This window comes from Caretta caretta, chromosome 13 (genome assembly GCF_965140235.1).
Source record: "Caretta caretta isolate rCarCar2 chromosome 13, rCarCar1.hap1, whole genome shotgun sequence".
NCBI classification, from domain to species: Eukaryota; Metazoa; Chordata; order Testudines; family Cheloniidae; genus Caretta; species Caretta caretta.
In genome coordinates this window covers 3685890-3704766 of record NC_134218.1, presented here as the reverse complement: position 1 = coordinate 3704766, position 18877 = coordinate 3685890, and the positions used below count along the sequence as shown (strand labels likewise).

The window sequence follows — 18877 nt, the reverse complement described above, 5'->3', positions numbered from 1 at the left end:
CAGCACTTCAGCAGTGCCCAGAGCCTCCCACCTCCAGCAGCGATGGAGCCCAAATCAGGCTAAGGCATCTGCTCCACCCCAGCGTTGGGGGCAGGGCTGGATGAAGTGGGGAGAGGCTCCCTGGGGCATTAATATCCAGATTCAGATCTGGAGTCAGCGGCTTGTGTCCATCTCTTACTCTCAGGCTCTTTTAATTTTGGAAGATTCCCCCTTGGGCTGGGATTCCTCCTGATCCTGTTCATCCCAGAAGGGAGCCGGGAGGGCTGTGAGTTGACACCATGCAGGACAGGAGGGGGGTATTGCTGGGGGCATACTCCAATGAAGGAGAGAACTGAACTCCCCTGTTGGTGGGGAGTGGGATGTGGGCCACGGGGAAGGGATGTTTTCCAAGTCTTGAAATATCCCTTGGAATCAGCAGGAAAAGGAGCAACTTCTGTACATCGAGATTTCCATGATGTTTTTCATTTGTTTGCCAGTTCCACCCAGGCTGCGAGTGGGCACTGACCCGCCAGTGCCCGTTGCAGTGAACGAGTCTGTGACATTCCCCTGCCGTGTGGAGGGGTTTTATCCGAAGGACGTGAGTCTCACCAGGCTGGAGAACAGAAACGAGACGGGTTAGGAAAGTACTCCCCCATGGCTGAGAATCCAGACGGGACGTACACGCTCCAGAGCTCCCTGGAGATGAACTCAACTGAGCAGAGGAATCCGTCCGCGTTCACCTGTCGGATTGTGCACAATTCCCAGCCTCCCATCAGGCAAGTGAGACGCTGAGGATCTCCGAGCCGCCTGCAGCACCTGGTGGAGGGTTAGATTTGTCCCAGGCAGGCAAAGGGGCAGTTCTAGGAACCCCCTTGTCTGTGTAAAGGAGAGAGACCACTGGACAGATCCCAGTCACGCCTCAGACGCATGAGCAGAAGCTCCCCAGGGGACTCCTGGCCGCTTGCTGATCACGTAGATTTCTACTGCAGGTCACTGTCTGTTTTCCAGCTGCGCCTTCTGGATCGGGCTCTTCCTGGAAAAGGTGCTGACTGCCGCCTTCCTCCTCTTCCTCTTCCTGAGAGGAAGCGGGTCACGTAGTAAGTAAACACTTCCTTCCTGGGATTTACCTTGGGGAAGAGCTGCCAGGGCAATGGAGCGAGTGGGAAAACTCAAGGCTGCATCCCCGGAGCAGAGTAGGAAGAGTTGACACCATGCAGGGACGTCAGCACTGGGGGACACCGGGTGTCTGAAGGATGCTAATAGGATACAACCTCTTGCCCCTCTGGGTTAGCAGCTCGATTCTGGCCCAGAACAGTAGTGGCCAGAGTCTAGTGCTTCTCTGATGATTCCTAGATGGCCACAACATATCGCTAAGTAACCATGTCCCTGGGCCCCAGCTGCCACTCTTGTCGACAGGATCTGCAGCCAGGCCAAAGCTCGTGTTGACCTGGGAAACAAATTCCTCCCCGCACCCAGCACGTGCCCAGGTGCGGGGCCTGCTGGCCTGGGTGGAGGGACAAGGTAGCTTCATTTTTCCTTGGCTTCTCCACGTCACCCAGGTTAGAGCGCAGTGCCCCTCTGGCGTGGCTGTCCCCACAGACCCGAGTGTGTCTACCCTGCAGTCCGAGGGGTGACTGCTGCACCTGGGGGCACTCTGAGCCAGCTTTGGCCTCGCTAACTCCACTAACATAGCAGTGATGGGCAGCAGCGTTCAGCGGCTGTACTCTAGGGCCCTTGGCCAGCCAGAGTCACTGCCCCAGACAGCCAGCTGGGTCAGGGTGAACCCTGTCAGGCCCAGACCAGGTGGGAGATTTTCTTATGTTGCTAAGCATAAGGTCCCAAACAGGTAGCTGCTGGCAACCTTCCACCAGCGTATTAACCCTTTCCCTGCCCAGTCAACTCCTCCCTGGCATTACCAGGGGCTGATTCATTTCTCAGTGGTGTCTATGCAAGTGGCCATGCCCTATTGCTGTCTCTGGGGTGGACTCCTGCAGGACTCCTCTTTCATTACAATGCCGTGTAGCTGATCCCACGAGGAGTCCTTGTGGCACTTTGGAGACAAACCTCTGTATTTGGGCATAAGCTTTCGTGGGCTAGAACCCACTTCATCGGATGCGTGGAGTGGAACATACAGGAGCAGGTATAAATACATGAAAAGATGGGAGTTGCCTTCCCAAGTGTGAGATCAGTCTGCAGCTGATGTAACATGCCCTCCCTGGTGGTGGTCCCCAGGCCACCCTGCCTTATCTCCGAGACAAACCCCAGCTCGCTCCACTCGGGCCAGCCCAAGTTCCAGCCCAAAGCTGGTGGCACCCTCCCGAGAAGGTACCAGGGGGACAGCTGTAGTTCTCCCCGGTCTTAGTCTTCTCAGTGCTTCCTGCCGTCCATACCCTGATCTGGGACCTGGAGGGGTCGTCCCCTGTCCTAGGGGAAGGGGGTTCAATTTCCAGCTTCTCATAATCACAGGAAATTTCAGAAGCAAAGTCGCAACGGACTTTTTTTCTCAGTTTAAACCTTCAGCTGAATGATGATTTCCCCTCCTGCCTGTGCGCGTGTGGCTGGTGCCCTGGGGAGGCTCCTTGTCGGGCTGGGTTACTGCTCAGGGAAGGTCATGGACTGGCTCTCCTCTTTCATCTCTTTGGTTCTTTCCTTTTTCAGCCCCACTTCTGTTTCCTGGTTTCCTTGCACCCTTCACTGCCTGCCAACTTCGCCGTCTGCACCTCCGTCCGTCCCCGCAGTCTGGGAAATGAGTTCATCGATGGAGCTGCAGTGACCCCCGCTGGCCAGGCCAATGGAGCCCAGGCCTCTGATGAGCTGCACCTGCCAAACTCACCCTCTACTGATGGAGCAGCCGACAGGGAATTCCTGACCTGGCTCCCTGCCCCCTTCACCCTGTCTCTCTGTGCTGTCTGCATTGACCTTCACTTCGGGGAGAAGAGCTGAAATATGGGGTACAACGCACATGATTCTGGTGGAACACACAATGTGTCTATGAGACCCAATGGCCCTGGAGCAGTCCCCCTGAGTCCTGTGGGTTCGACCCTGAGGGTCAAACTCTTGCTCCTGGGGCTGGCAGGAGCTGGGCGTTTTGAAGATGTGACGCCATGACTTGCAGGAGAGAACTGGTCGAGTGGGTCTGCCCTGGCCCAGTGATGGAGCAGCCTGATCAAACTCTATTATCCCTGCAGGAGGCCTCTGGGCCTGACTCTGAGATGGGAGGGATGAGAAGACACGGTGGTAAATGGAAGCCGAAGTAAGGTGAAAATGAAGCAATTCGCTGAACTCCCATTCCCCCTGTTAAGCACCCGCCTTCTGCTCTGGCAAGGTTGGATCCTGTAGCTGACCCTGCTGGTCTGTGCTCCGGGACACGGAGGTGATGGGAGCAGGGAGCCCAGATCATCTGTAGAGCTGGCTTGTGCCTTTCTGTGATTCTGGACTCCGGCTGGAGCCTCCTGCCTCTGCTTGGCTGTGAAGAGGCAGGAGAAATTTGTGTAATAATTTCTGGCAGTGCTTGAACTCACCCCTGACTGCAGAGCTGGGGTGGGGAGACGGGAAATGTCACGGAGCAATTCCCTAACATTTGTAGCTGTTTTAAAGTCCCATGTCTGAGGCGGGCCTGGGGGGCAGAGCCCCCCTCCACACACTGTGCAGGAGCTTCTTTTACCCCACCTGAGAGAACTGTCTGTGAGTGAATAGATAATATAGCGATTCATCTGTTCTTACCATTTCTCATTGCTTGTGTTATTTATAAAGTGGCTACGCGGTTATAGTCTGCCTGGGAAACCTGTCTCTGTATCCAGAAGAGCCTGGAGACTTAAGGTTGGGGCGCACGGTTTATCTGGACACTAGGACGGTTCATGGTGTATTCACACCCTTTGTGCTGGCTGGTCCTGTTTTGAATTTCAGACTTTGCCGAGTCCCTTTGGAGTTCTCTGGCTAGCCACCCTTATCGGTCCTTGTAAAACCAAGTGACACGCCCAGGGTCAGATCTCCTGGGTCGGTCTCTCAGGTACTGAGTGTATAGTCCGCAGGGACCAGGGGCCTTGACACAAGCAGGGGAAGCTGAGCACCACCCAGCTTGTTCATGTGCCAGACTGGGGGAACTCCATGTCCAGAGGGTGTGGGCGATAAATGGGCCTGTGCAATTTCTGGAGATAAGTTGAAGCCACCGAAAAGCCGGGCCCAAGGTGTTTACTGCCAGCAGATGCTGCCCTGGGACTGCTTTGGGTTGGGCATTGTAGTCCACCGACCCACGCGCATCTTCTGTCCCTACGGCCCAGGTGAGCTGACATTTTCCAGAGACCCACAACGTACAACACAACCTGCCTCCCTTTTGTGGCTCCCAGGGGCAGCTGTTGGCAGAGGGAGGCACGGCAGTGGGGGGCCAGTGGAGTCACCCCAGCAGGGAGCTGGAGAGAGCTGCGGAGGGCCCCAGAGCTGGTGCAGCCATACAGAGCTTTCTGGCTGATGGACCTGGCTTCTGGTGGAACCCACAATGTCTGGGGCCAGACCCACTGCTGCTTCTATGGGGGGCAAAGGCCACTCCTTCCTCTGCCCTGGACAGAAGAATTTAGAGGCAATTCCCTGGGCCCCCCACAGGATTTTATGGCAGGAGGTTTTGATCTGGCCCATTGGGTCTGTTTCTCTTGGCAAGTCCCAGGCAGGCTGTGCAGAGTCTGGGGCCGGAGGTGGGTTGCATGTTCATGGCTGGAGGGTGGGAAGTCAGTTTTTGAAAAATGATTAAACTAGCAGTATGGCTGCAAAACCCAAAGCTCTTGTGTCACGCCCTTCGCGATTACACTTCAGAGACCCGTCACCTCGCTGCTTGGTGCTCACTGGAATGTTTCATGGCAGATGTAATGGATCAAGCAGCTGAGAACCAGGACCTGTGTAAACAGGACGCCAGAAGCACAGAGATGAAAACACAGTGGAGCAGAGGCTGATGGAGCTTTAAGACTAGAAATGGGACAAAAACAAAAACAGATGCTCAAATCCTAACCCAGGCACATATTTGAAAGGGGACATGGTTTAATACCTGCCCCCATTGATTTATTAATGATCATCAGGATTATGTTTACAGTCTAGAGCACAGCGCTGAGATCTAGGCCCCCTAGTGCTAGGTGCTGTACAAACACAGTGTAAGAGACAATTCCCCATCCGAAATAATTGACCATCGAACTAGCCAAGTCAGACAAAGGCAATTTCAAGATGGGAGCGGAGGCCGTGAAGGACTCAGTGACTTCCCCAAGGTCACAGATAATTGAACATCTCCTGGAGCCGAGTCCAGTGCTTTTAGCCAAACCTTCTTTCTCCTCTCATCCAAACTGGATCCAAACTAACTCCCAAACCCAAACTCCAGCCTAGACCTAATTCAGATTCACCCTCTCCCTACCCAGCCCATCTCTAATTAACAGATCAGGTGCCACGAGTGACCATGTGCCGTCCCCCACTGAGGCGTGTGTTGAAGGAGCCTCTCTGGTAGCAGTCACAGCCAGGGACTAGCTCCGGAACAGGGGCCTCCGGGCCCAGCTTTCCGATGTCTCTTTGGACAGTGTTTCTCAACGTGCAGTGGCTGGTAAACGCTCTGCTTTGGTGTTCGGGAGGGAGATTTAAAGGCTGTCAGGGAATTCCCTTCCCAAAGAGCCGCACTCTGCCAGGGCCCCTCTCTCCACCCTTCAATACCCCAGCAGCGTTAGCATGGCTGCTTAAGATCATGGCACACAAAGGGCTGGATTACATGAGGCTTCATGAGAGAATATGGGTCACCAGCCGCTTCGCTGTGAGAAGTAAAATTCATGGTGGGAAAAACCATTTGAGTCTGCCCAGAGGTGGAAGCAGGAAATGTCACTCACGCAACCCACTTCCTTCTGCATTAGTGGAAGGGCTGATCCTGCACCTCCAACTTCTCAGTATCTCTTCGGACAACGGAGAGCTGGCAAAGGCCATGGTGCTGACAGGTCGCCCCTCTGAGAGCAAAATGGCTCTGTCGACCCCTGTATCTGGATTGTCTCTTCCATGGCTGGTGCTGCTGCTTCTCCTGGAAATCCCTGGTGAGTGCAGAACACAGACACGGCCCACGCGAGCGCAAGCTGGCTTGTCTGCTTTCTTGCTGCTTGAGCAGAGGGCAATGCCAGGTGCTCTAAAGGGAGGAATAAACCCTTGTGTAGTTTATATCCCAGAGGAAACCTTCCTGAGCCTAGCTTGTGATCTCCTTATGCTCTGGAGCGTGAGAACCGGAAACAGTGTCTAAACTTGTTCCCAGCTCATGCCACTGCAGGGGCTGTTCTTATTTTTATAAACGTCTGATCTTTTTGTAGAACTCTTACAGAACAATTAGATTCAACAATATCCTGCAGCAGTGAATTCCACAGGTTACTTAGATGTGGATTAAAAATATTTCTTTTTATCCCTTTAAATCGTGTTGCTTTCAGATTCCATCGGGTGCCATGTCTGTGTGGGGCCATCCAGGGGCAAAATAACCCTCCGTTCATTGGCAGTAAGTGACACACCCAGAAGCGCCTTCTCTGTGGCTGGAGCAGCGCAGCAGCGGGGGCTCAGGGCCCTTGTCCCTGCTCGTGCCCAGGAGGTTCTGTCCCTGCCCCGGCTCCCCTGCTCACGCTCAGCGAACCGCTCCCTGGTCCCTGCCTGCCCCCGGGAGCCGGGGCGGAGCTCTGGAAACGCGGCTCTGGGGGCAGCCTGCAGGGGTCGCTGTGGAGCGACACAAAGTTGCTGCCCTAGGAGCTAAAGCCCCCCCCCGCGCGGGCAGGGCCCGGCTCTCGGCAGGGCTGGGGGCAGGATCCACACAGCGGTGCCCGGTGCCTGGGGCTCAGCCCCCTGCTGCTGCGGGGCGGGGGCTTGTGAACCAGCCTCCCCCAGCCTGGCCTGTTCTCTCCTTCCAGGGGCCGGGGGGGCCGAGGAGTTCCGGCTGCTGCAGCCCCAGGACGCCGTGCGGGTGTCCGCGGGAGAGACTCTCACTCTGACCTGCTCTGTGACCGGAGACGCTCCAGTAGGACCCGTGAAGTGGTTCAAAGACTCGGGCGGGGGCCGGCAGCTCGTTTATGCAACCGCGGGATCATTCCCCCGGGTGACGCGGGCTGCGAGTGGCTCTGACACAGACTTCACCATCCGCATCAGTGACACCCGCCCCGCGGACGCCGGGACCTATCGCTGTGTGAAGTTTAAGAAGGGGTCGGGAGCCGATGAGGAGTTCAGATCCGGCGCGGGCACGGCCGTGACTGTGAGCGGTGAGGGCGAGCTCCCGTCCCAGCCACACGCCCCTGCCCGCCGGGGGCTGGGACCAGGGCGGGGACCAACCTCGCTCCGCCCGGACCCTCCCCGGGGAGCTGCGCTTCCCACCGAGACAGTGGGACCTGGGTTGGGACCTACACCTGTGTGGGCGGGGGGGCTGTGGATTTCAGCGAGATGGGGGGGAAAGGGGGAGAAATTTCTCCTCTATCCCCAGGGATCGCTGCCCCCCAGCGAAAACGAAGTGCCAGGTGCACCGGGTGTGCAGTGGGGGTGACTGGCCGGCTGGGTGCATGGGGGGGGGGGTATCAGGTGTTGGGTTTATTCTTCCCACTCGGCCCCTCCAGAAAGAGCAGCCGGAGCTGCTGGCGGGGGATGTGGGGGGCCTCTGCCGCCCTTCGCAGCCTCCAGCCGAGCCGGCTGCGACTCCTCACACTCACCTACTCGGGGGACTCGCTCCCAGCACCAGGGGGTTTCTCCCCCCCCTCCCCCAGTGCCCGGGGCAGCCCCAGTGGGAGACGGGGAGCGAGGACCAGGCAGGCTGGGGCAGCTGCTCAGAGTTTGTGCTTCCTTGGCAGAACCGACCTGCGGCCAGACACAGTCCTGGGGGGAATCTACTCGACCCCCCCTTCCCCCATCCCCCATAGGGCTCTGGCTGTGGGCACAGAGCTCGGCTGCAGCCAGGGAGTTACTGGGATCTTCTTCTTCTTTTCCTATGACACTTCCCCAGCCCCAGCAAGGACTCTCCTAGTCTGTCCCCTCGACCCCCGCCTTTGCATTTACTCAATGGCTGTGCCTCCCCCGATCTCAGGCTGTCCCTGTGGGGAAGCGGGCCCCATGGGGTGGGGAGATGGGCTCTCAGTCGCAGGGATCTGACTGATAAACGCTCCTCCCTGCAGCCAGCCCCTCGGCCCCGTCCGTGTCCGGCCCCCCCAGCAGGGCGGAGCCGGGTCCCTCAGTGACTTTCGCCTGCACGTCAGGAGGATTCTCCCCCAGATATATCACTGTGACCTGGCTCAAAAATGGGACCAAACTCCCAGCCCCCCAGCCCCGGGTTCTCCCCGAACACGAGAGCGTCTCCTACAACATGTCCAGCACCGTGGGACTGAGCCTGACCCGAGGAGACGTCCGCTCCCAGCTCACCTGTCAGATAGAGCACAGCACCTTACCGGCTCCCCTGCGTGGGTCCTACAACCTCAGAGATGCCCTGCGAGGTAGGAGCCCAGCTGGGGCTACTGCGGAGGGGCAGAGATGGATCCTTCAGCCTTTGGTTCCTTTGGGCTGGGTAGTGGGGGGGGGGGGGGTAAGAGGGGAGTCACTGAAATCCAGATTCAAATCTGGACTCTGCCTTGTGCCCTTAAAACTTTGAAACTCTTTGCCCTGGGCTGGCACATCCCCTACTCCAGCCCAGTGGAGGGCAGGGTTAGGAAGAAGGTGTTTGACTTTGTTTAAAGCCTGATAAGACACCACTCTCCATTTTAATGTACCCAAGCTGGGTCTGTCAGGGGTTTTTCCAGGGGGAAGGGGAGGGAAATTGGGGACACTGGGTAGACTTGGGTTTTTGTAGCCTGCTCATTTTAAAACATTTGCCTTCCCCTGGGTTTATTCCTGTGAGGGGGACAACTTAGAGATAACCAAAGTTCTTTGCCCTTGAAAAAATATCACATGGCAAGTGGGACGTGGGCTTAGGGGGAAGGTCAGTCTGTCCAGCCCCAGAAATTTCCCTCTAACTCAGCAGGAAAAGGAGAATTTCTGTAGCTGCCGAGCACAGGATATTTGTGTTCTCAGTTCCACCCAGGCTGCGAGTGGGTGACCCAGCAGCGCCTGTCGCACTGAACAAGTCTGTGACGTTCACCTGCCACGCGGAGGGGTTTTACCCGAAGGACGCGAGTCTCACCTGGCTGGAGAATGGAAATGAGACGAATCTTGGAAAATCCTCCCCCCTGGCCGAGAATCCAGATGGGACGTACACGCTGCAGAGCTCCCTGGAGGTCAAAGCAATTGAACAGAGGAATCGGTCCATGTTCACCTGTCGGGTTGTGCACGATTCCCAGCCCCCCGTCAGTGCCAGCCAGATGCTGAGAATCTCCCAGCCACCTCCTAAGCCAAGCAAAGATGGTACTTCACGTGATGCAGGTAAATGTGCAGCTGAACCCTCCCTGCACTGCTGGGAAATGCCAGGTCTGTTCTGCTGAACCCAGGGGTCATTTCAGCCCATCTCCAGCAGTGGAGCGCCTCAGTGTAACAGCGACTCTTTTATTCCAGGTTTATTGCTTAGCTCTGCTCTCCTGGGGCCTGTGGGCGCCGCGGGAAGGGGAAGGTTGAGGGCAGGAAATGCCTCTTTGGCTGCGCTCTGTGCCGAGGGAAGATGCTCTCTGCAGCCCTGCAGGGTGTGAATGTCCCTTGGAGAGGGGCTCGAACACGGTGACTCCCGCAGAGCTGGGGATCCAAGGACTCCGGCACTGCTCAGGGATTTGAGGCTTTTAAGTAAAAGTGCAGGTGGTTCCTGAGTCCTTATTCTCCTGCTCTGCGAAGCTCAAGGTCTCCGCTGTAGAGTCTGGGCCTCCCTGGGGCCAGCCAGCTGCGAGTGGATACAGCTGCCAGGCAGAGCTGGGCAAACTCTGCAGAGGCCATTTGCCAAACTGCTGTTCACAGGTAGGAACTCGCCAAGCCCCGTGGAAGGCCAGTTTCCTCGGAGCCTGGTAAAGGTGCACGTGAGCCAGGGCGGGATGGCCGGGAACCAGCAGTTCTCTTGTCTGCTGGGGGTTTCTCTCCATTGGCTGATCTGAGGCATTTCTGCAGATCAGATCCTGTTCTCCAGCTCCGCTCTCTGGATTGGGCTCTTCCTGGAGAAGGTGCTGACTGCCGCTTTCCTCCTCTTCCTCTTCCTGAGAAGTAAAGAGTAACCAGGTAAATGTCGATTTTCTGTGAGATACCCTGGGGCATTAAAAAGGAGCCAGAGGGAACCGATTGTAATGCTGCAGCCCAGGAGCAGAGCAGGAAGCGTTAATGTCTCACAGGGAGTCAGTGTCAAGGGGTTGGATGTCTCTGGGGCTGCGCGTAGGACACAGACCCTCCCAGTCTGATGCCAGGCCAGATCACTAGTGGCCAGGTGGTTTTTTCAGGGCCCCAGTGCAGTTCCTAGAGCCCAAAGGGGCCCATCACCAGGTGGCCATCTCCCTGGGCACTAACTGCTGCTCTAACCGGGCATCAAAGACCCCAAGGATTGTGTACAAGTGGGAAATGAATTGCTCTGCCCCATAGAGTGGGTCCTTCTGGCTCAGGGTGAGCTCCATGGGGAACTGGCAGGGCTGGCCAGGCTTTACATCACTGTCTGCGCCCCCGTCACATAGAAGCCCCTTTGCTCCTCTCCTGCTCACATGACGCTTCCTCTCCACACGCTCCCTCCGTTTGGTAAATGCCTCCCGGGTTCCGCTGGGGCAGGTTCCCTGGGGGACACAGTCCAGGGCCCCTGGTGAGCTCCGGAATCCCTGCCCCAAACAGCCAGGCGGGTCGGGGGAGCCCTGCAGGGGCCAGGGACACACAGGGGATAAGTTCCCTTTTATCTCATGTTAGGCGCATTGTCCTAGCCATGTCGCTGCTGGAAATCCTGCCCCAAGGTATTCACCCCCAAGAACAACAGTCCCACTCCAGCCGAGGGCCCGGCATTCCCAGATCCCTGACTCTCTCCTGCGCCGGGCCTGTACAGAGGGTCCCAGTGTCCCGTTCGTGCCTATGGACCAGATTCCTTAGTTCCAGAGCCCTGTGACTGCTGTTAACCAGCCTCCCCTGGCATTGCCGCCCAGGTCCCCGTATCTGTGCCCCCAAGAGACAAACCCCCAGCTAGTTCCATCGTGCTCAGCCTGATCCTCAGCCCAAAGCTGGTGGCACCGTCCCTCAGGGAACACAACAGTTATAGCTTGAATCCTCCTCAGCATCACTCTCCTCTGGGCTTCCTAATACTCCTGATCCGGTCCTGATCCCTGACCAGGAGGGTCCCTCCCCTTTTTAGGGCGGGGAGAATTCAGGTACCAGCTTGTCACAGTCACTGGAAATTCAGGAGAGTCAGAGCCCTGAGTAAATCTCCCCTCGGTTAAACATACAGCGTGAGATGACTGCTCCCCGACACCCCGCCCCCAGCTCAGGGCATGATGGGGGCTAACATGGAGCGTACTAGAGCAGTTTGTCCCTGGGCGGCTCCTCCCTGGGCTGGGTTAATGCTAAGGCAAGGGTCATTGACTGACTCTCCTCATTCACCTGTTGGATTCTTTCCTTCTGCAGCCCCTGGTCTATTTCCCAGATTTCTCGCACTGTCGCCACCTGCCAACTTCTCTGTCAGCAGCCTCTGTCCCCGCAGTCCAGGAAAGGAGTCCCTATATGGTGGAACTGCAGTGACCCCTGCTGGCCAATCCGATTGAGTCCAGGCCCCTGATGGGACATACCCACCGCTCACTCATGCCTACTGATTGCGAATCCTGACTGGGCTCCCTGCTCCTTCTCGCCCACTGGTTCTCAAACTTGGGATCGCGACCCAGTTGTGTGGGGGCTCGCGAGCCCAGACCCTGGCGTGGGGCTGCGAGCCATGAGCCCCGACCCCTGCGCCAGGCTGCGAGCCCTGACCCCAACAGCGGCACGTGGCTGCGAGCCCCGACCCTCACCCCAATGTGGGGCTGCGAGCCCTGACCCCGAACCTGGCCAGGAGCGGGGCTGCAAGCTATGAGTCTCGACCCCTGTGCCGGGCTGCAACCATGACACCCAACCCTGACACTGGCGCGGGGCTGTGAGTCCCGACCCCCTTATGGGGCTGCAGAGCTGCAAGCCCCAACCCCAACCCTGCTAGCCAGGAGGGGACCCCGAATACAGATTATACAAAGGTTATATACTTTTTAGCAAAGCATGTTGCCCTCCTGCATCGGAAATCTTAGCCAATAAACAAACCCTTTTCTTATCTACCACCTATCCCTGCTTGATGCATTCCTCGTGCTAAACCAGTATGTTAATTACACAGCATGGTCCTAAAGCCATGCATCAGTAACTTTTATTATCAGGATGGGAGGCCTCACATCAAAGGCCAGGAGATAGGGAGTTAGGGACTGACAAAAAACCAGATACTGGGAGTCAAGGCAGGCTGGAGACAAGGAGGAGGATTTTCACAAGAATGCAGTATCTAAGGAACACGCCTCCTGGTGCATGATGTGCTTGCTTTTAGACAATGGTGGACCCCAAACCAAAATGGAGTCACATGTGCTAACTTTTCCTTAACAGCCTGCAGCTTTTGGGGGACGTGGTTCAGACCTGGGTCTGTGTTTGTAGCAGGCTAGCATGTCTGGTACCCTGCAGAGGAGCCACTGGAAAAGAATCAGTGATTCTTGTCTGTGGGTCCAGCCCTCTGCCCTATTAAATACAGTATTAACCTCAGAGCCCAGCTTCCTCTCTAGAGTAAATTCAGAACTATATGCATTGAGTATTAGTATTGCCATGCTGCTCAGAGGCCTGAGTCCGGACCAGCACAGCTGGATGCAGCTGCTGTGCAAATATATGGCCCTTGCCCCAAAGAGCCTGCAATCCAACGATGGGATTTTTTAAAGGGCTCAGAATTGGCCCAGCCCTGCTCCCGTTACAGTCAATGGTAAAACTCCAAAAAATTGGTGGAATCCTGACAAGCAACAATGTGCAAACATCCCTCTTTGCATCCTTCGGCCAGCAATGTTGGCACGGATGCTTTATCTCATGGAACTCGAAGGGATGGACTGCATGAAGCCTTGCAAGAGAACACGGGGCACCAGCCGCTTTGCTGTGAGATGCCGAATATATAACGGGGAAAACCAGTTTAGTCTGCACAGATCTGGAAGGAGGACACGTAGCTAACACGCTCCACTTCCTTCTGCATTAGAGGAACTGCCTCTGAGCTCCAAGCTTCTCAGTACCTCTGTGAAGAGATAACAACAGCAACTGTGTAGAACAGTCTCCCTTTACCATCAACCCAAGTGTCTGGATTGTTTATTTTGTGCCTGGTGCTGATGCTTCTCTTGGAAATTACTGGTGCGTGTAGAACATATAAATCGCCCACATTGGCACAAACCAGCTAGTCTGCTCTCTTGCTGTCCACAATTCCAGATGCTTCCAAACCCTCCATAATGCAACAATTGTGGCATTTCTACCATGAGGAGAAAGTTCTTCCTGACCCCAGGTGATGCTCTGGGATCTGGAGAATGAGAATTAGTAACCCTGTAACTTTAGCTCAGCTGGTGTCTGTGCAGGGGCTGTTCTTGTGTGAATAAATGTAAAAACTGTTTAAAAAAAAACTCTCTAAGCAATTAGCTTCACTAATATCCTGCAGGAGTGAATTCCACAGGTTAATTATTACAGGTCTAAAAAGAATTTCCTTTTAGATTCCATCAGATGCCCACTATTATTCCTGTGCTAAGAGGGTAAATAGCAGTACTTGTCTTTTTGCTCTTCACTATTTTACCTGTTAGGGGGCTTATTCCTTCACCCACTTACTTCCCTGGTCCTTCTCGCATGAACAGAGAGCAACAATACCCGAAGTCCAAAGGTGCAAACAATTCGATGTTTATTGGGGTGAACTTCCAGCAAGCATGATTCCAGTTTCCTTCCTTAGTATCCTCCTTCCCAGCTCTGACACCACAGAGCCTTACACCTGTGTCCCTGTTCCCATTCCTACCCTTAGCCAAACATGATTCCAACTTCCTTACTCCCATTCCCTGTTCCCATTTCCCCCTTTAGCAAACCATGATTCCAATTTTCTTACCCCCATTCCCTGTTCCCATCTCACATGCACATGCCCATGCCCATGCCCACCCCCACCCACACCCACACCCACACCCAGTCACTTCCTCATTGACTACAGATTATATAGTAAAACTTGAGTTCTGCTTAGCTATACCTTAACCAATCATTTTCCTGAAATTTAACTAACCAATCCTAACATATTGTAACATGATTATGTAACCAATTATATCCCACCACCTCAATTAGTTTACACCCAGCAAAATTAATTATACAGCAGACAGGAACAATCACAGAACCAGACAGAGATTATACAGACAAACAACAGCAAAGTGGGAACTATAATGACAAAACAATACAGAAGTGAGGATTTCACATCCCAGCTATTGATAAGTGAGTTCTTGCCAGACAGGATGCTATCAAACTAAGTTTCCTTTTACATTTTCTAGGCACTTCCCTTTCTCTGGAGGTGATAGGAATACAATCCTGTCCTGATAGTGCCTAACAGCCCAATAGCACCTTATTTCAATGTGACTAGTTTGGAATGTGAGGATGTGACCGTTCGCTTCCCAGCTTATGGCTGCCTCTGCTGCTTAGCCAAAGGCCTGAGCCTAAGCACAGGGCCACAAACTGTCACAGTAAGAGAAGGCCCTTACACTGGCAGACAGTGGTTTTGATTCTTTCTTTTATACCTCTGTCACTAGCCAAGTGATAAGAATACACCTAAATTCTTAGAGTATAGGCCTTTACAGACAGGCCTGAATATCTATATCCTAACACTACCTCTTTATTTTCTTTTCCTCTTTGAAACAGTCCCATTCTTTTTAAGTCACTCACTATATGAAATGTTCCCCACAGCCTTTCCCAAGGTCTCTGCTAGTTTGGTTGCTCCTCTGTGTCCTTTTTTAATTTCAGCTGGAGGAACATCATTTTAGATGAGGCCGTTTAATGGGAGTGCAGAATTCAAGGGGAAAGAAACTACTGAGTGATACAACTGCAATGTATAATTGTCTCGTTGCTTCTTCCTAAAGCTTTATTCTCTAGTCACTGGTTTTTAGCAGTGTGCACCGACCAGACACCTTCACTGAGCTGCCCGCGAAGTTGCCGAGATCACTGTCCTGAGAAGTTCTAGTTACTTTTTGTGGCATTTCCCTCAATCTCCCGCTCCGCCAACCCCCTGAATCTTGATTAACCTAAAAAATGTCACATTGCCCCCTTGCTCCAATCCCTCTTCCAGATCACTCCAAACTATACTGAGCAGCCCCGTCCTAGTGCTGATCCCTTGTTTTCCCGCTACTTCTCTCTTAGTATGCAGAGCACAGAGCATATATTCCTAATTTTCTTTTCCTGTCTCTTCACCTGATCCATGACAGCCCTTTACTCCTCACTCTGCAGTTGTTGCCTTGAAATGCTCTTACATGGGGACTTATCAGGAAATATCTGAGAGCCTGATTATGTTCTGTGCACTGGGTATGTTCCTAAGGAAAGCAGCCAGGTTAAACAGAGCTGGGGAGTTGCCCTGGCTACATGGGTGTTATCTAAGGAGCAAAGTCCCCCTCCATTTATTGGAAGTAGGTGACACACAAAGAAAGTCCCTGGTCACCAGAGGTCACTGTAATTTGCATTGAGCTAGTGATTTATTTCCTGTGTCCATTTTATTACCCACTGCATCCTCCTGGAGTCAGTGCCATTGGCCTGATGCAGTCTGTGATGGAAGCTTCATCTGCCCTAGCTTTTGAGGCCACTGAAATCAGAGTAAAGACACTCACTGATGGCAGTGGGTTTGGGATCGGGCTCCTACCCCATTACAGGTGCCAACGGCCAGAAGTTCCAGGTGCTGCAGCCCCAGGGCCCAGCAAAAGGAAAACATGAAGTATGGAGCGTGCAATGCAGATTATTTCATGTGAATTATACCAGGTTGCTGTTTGACCCGATGGCCCAGGGTACGTTCCCTGACGATGTGGGTTTGATCCCAAAGCTCAGACTCTTGCTCCCCTGGGGCGGTAGGAGCAGGGAGCCTTGCAAATGTGACCCTTTAGCTGACAGGAATAGAAACTGTCTGAGCGGTTACTACAGCCTCTGTAGCTGGCCCAGCCCTGGAGCAGCCTTGAGAGGTTTCCTAAGGGAGCTTTGGGTATGCTGCTGGCCATTGGGCCTGGCTGCGGGAAGTGGGGGATAAGAGGAAAGTCCGTGAGGGGGGGTCTCAAGAACGGGGGGGGGTCTCAAGCAGGTGAATGTGATGCATTCCCCATGGTGATGTCCTGCCTCTCTGCTTTGGGCAGAGTCTGCCGGGGTAAGTGTATGCTCTGATCCCTAAGCAGTGACACAGGGGAGCAGGGAGCGCAGAGGGCCCCCTTCTGTGATAGTCGTTTACACCAGGCCAGCTGGGCATGCAGCGTGGGGAGGTGCTGCTCGGCTGCTTAGGGAGGGAGTTGCTCTCACTGTTCTATGGTAGGTCTACACGGCACACGCCTTTCGACAGTGTGCGGAGCTCACACACCGCACGCCCCCCTTTGATGGGTATGAAGTGCTGTGTAGATGGTGAGACATTGGTTAGGCAAGTACAGTAAAGACATCCCTGCACCCTGTGGGTATGTACCCGGATATGTACCTTGCAGGGCTCTCTGCTCACCCAACCAGCACCTCCCTGCATAGGTGCCGATTCCATGGGTGCTCCAGGGCTGGAGCACCCACAGGGAAAAAATGGGGGGTGTTGAGCACTCACCAGCACCCCCCCCAGATCAGCGCCAGTCCCTCCCCCCAGCGCCTCCCGCCGGCTGTGGATCAGCTGTTCCATGGTGTGCAGGAGGTGCTGGGCGGCGGGGATGGGGGAGCGAGGGCAGGGCACGCTTGGGGAAGGGGGCGGAATGGGGCACAAAGAAGTGGGGCGGGGCAGGAACAGGCGAGGGCGTGAAGAGGCAGGGTGGGGTGGGGTGGGGTGGGGCCTTGGGGAAGGGATGGAGTGTGGGTGGGGTCTGGGGCAGAGCGGGAGATGGGGGTCAAGCACCCCCCAGCACAGTAAAAAGTCAACGCCCCTGCCTCCCTGTCTACTTTGCTATTTTCAGGAGTGAAGTTTCCCGCTGCCTCCCTGCTCCCGAAGCCTCTCCCTGCGGCAGGGGGCTCCCGGAGCCTGTCCCCATGCAGGGTTAGCTACGGGATTAGACGGGCAATGCTGGGATGTTCCGTCAGTGCCCAGAGCAATTTGGCCTGTCTATGCCAGTGATGGCTGTAGGCAGGCAAATCCCCATGCAGGCCTAGCCGGTTTGTGGGGCTCTAGGTCTGAGCTCAGGCAAAGGGAACTGGGCAGTCACAACAGGAAATCAAGAGAAAAAGAATGCAGATAGTTAACCCTCTCAGTGCCTGCCCTGCTGGTAACATCATTCAAGACGGAGATGGTTGGGCACAAATAAAGTGGGATTTCAAACATAACGTCTCGTGTGTTCGTGCACGCTGACAATTAGAGATGGGCCAAAACGGCTACTTTGAATCCAAAGGCTTTTTTTTATTTTATTTTTCTTGGGAATGGGGGTTTCAGGCTGGAAGCTCCGGATCCAAACTTACAGTTTCAATTCCATGTCTGAGCCAGACTGGAAAAGGCCCATTTGATGGATCAGGTTTTGATCTGGGAGAGGGGCTCATGTCATGAGACCTCTGCAGTTTTGGCCCCATTGGACCATTATATCGAGAAGGGCAAAGGACTGGAGAAAGTGAAGCTTCATGAAAGAACATGGGACAGCAGCCGCTTTGCCGTGAGAAGCAAAGTATATTAATAGTTAAGTCTGAACAAATCTTGTGGCTGGAGCCATCACTAATGCAATCTACTTCCTTCTGTGGTAGGAGATGGTCTGAGCTGGAGCCAAAGCTTCTCGGTAGCTCTATGGACAACGGAGAACCAGAGCTGGCAAAGGCAGCGAGGCTGAAAGGTTTTCCCTCTGCCAGCACAATGGCTACATCAACCCAAGTGTCTGGATTGTCTCTTCCATACCTGCTGCTGATTCTTCTCCTGGAAATCCCTGGTGAGTGTAGAACAGCAGGTTTCCGCCTGTGGTCTCTGGACCCCTGTAGGTCCACAGACTATGTCTAAGGCTTCCAAAGGATCTGCAGGTCTGCACCTCCAGCCGAAATTTTTTTGCCCGGGGGGGGTCCGCAAATGAAAAAAGGTTGAAAACCACAAATGTAGAAGATACCCAGCAACGGGCACTAACCATCTCACCCAACGTTTGTTGTCCTTCTATGGATCTTTTCTGTTTCTCCTTTTCCATAGTGGCATCACAGCATTCCCTGAGTTATTGTCTGATCCCTTCTTAACGGAGTCTGAGTTCCTCTCTCTTTCCTGACTGCTGCTGCACAGAGAGCAATGTCTTCCTTTGGCTAGCCACAGTGCTGCAGACAGTTTGTTTTCCTCTTAGCCCTTCAAATTAGCTCGGAATCCACCAGCATGGAGTGTTTAAACGGTTCCTCCGGTTTACGTTTCGAGATGACTAACGCTGTGTTGCCGTAGGAACCCTAGGTACGTCCTGGGGCAGCTTGCCTGTCCTGCTGCCACTGCAGCCATGGCCACACTGCTATTTTTAGTGCACTTGCTCAATCAGAGCTAGTGGAGGCATGTCTCCTGAGGCTGGAAATCCTACCCTCCAGCTCCAGTGTAGACAGACCCTTAGCCTGTCCGCTCTTCGGCGCAATGACCATCATTTTGCTCCGTGTTCATGCAGCACCTCGTGCAATGGGGTTCTGGTCTGTGGCTGGGACTCCAGCGTGCTCCCCCAGTGCAGACACACAATGAGTAAGTAGTGATCAGCGCTGAGTTTGATCGGCTGGTGTTGGGCACAGTGCCTTCATTCAGCTCACCACATTCCTCCATAGCCTTGATTAATCTGACCAATGGCAAGGATGCCATGTGGCT

The 18877-nt window shown here is 54.5% G+C and overlaps 1 protein-coding gene and 2 long non-coding RNA genes across 3 annotated transcripts in view; all 3 read left to right on the top strand.

Moving 5' to 3' along the window:
- The window catches only part of LOC125622136 (uncharacterized), a 57963-nt gene extending 56893 nt beyond the window's left edge, over nt 1-1070 (top strand). The window contains exon 3 of the long non-coding RNA XR_007352658.2: nt 477-1070. This is a non-coding gene — a long non-coding RNA (uncharacterized LOC125622136). The remainder of the gene's footprint in view (nt 1-476) is intronic.
- Nucleotides 1071-2006: 936 nt separating this feature from the next.
- LOC142068789 (uncharacterized) lies at nt 2007-3704 on the top strand. Its single transcript, XR_012664669.1, has 2 exons — nt 2007-2119; nt 2638-3704. It is a non-coding gene; the product is annotated as an uncharacterized LOC142068789 (long non-coding RNA).
- Nucleotides 3705-5854: 2150 nt separating this feature from the next.
- Nucleotides 5855-13305, top strand: LOC125622134 (signal-regulatory protein beta-1). Its single transcript, XM_048819766.2, has 6 exons — nt 5855-6029; nt 6879-7223; nt 8124-8438; nt 9013-9360; nt 10027-10134; nt 11506-13305. The coding sequence occupies exons 1-5, from the start codon at nt 5924-5926 to the stop codon at nt 10128-10130; spliced, it is 1218 nt and encodes a 405-aa protein (XP_048675723.2). The 5' UTR covers nt 5855-5923; the 3' UTR covers nt 10131-10134; nt 11506-13305.
- Nucleotides 13306-18877: the final 5572 nt, after the last annotated feature.

Coding starts and splice junctions, on each gene's coding strand:
- LOC125622134 (XM_048819766.2), top strand. CDS start 5,924: ATGGTGCTGACAGGTCGCCCCTCTGAGAGCAAAATGGCTCTGTCGACC. Junction 6,030..6,878: donor GCTTCTCCTGGAAATCCCTG/GTGAGTGCAGAA, acceptor CTCTCCTTCCAG/GGGCCGGGGGGGCCGAGGAG. Junction 9,361..10,026: donor TGGTACTTCACGTGATGCAG/GTAAATGTGCAG, acceptor GCATTTCTGCAG/ATCAGATCCTGTTCTCCAGC.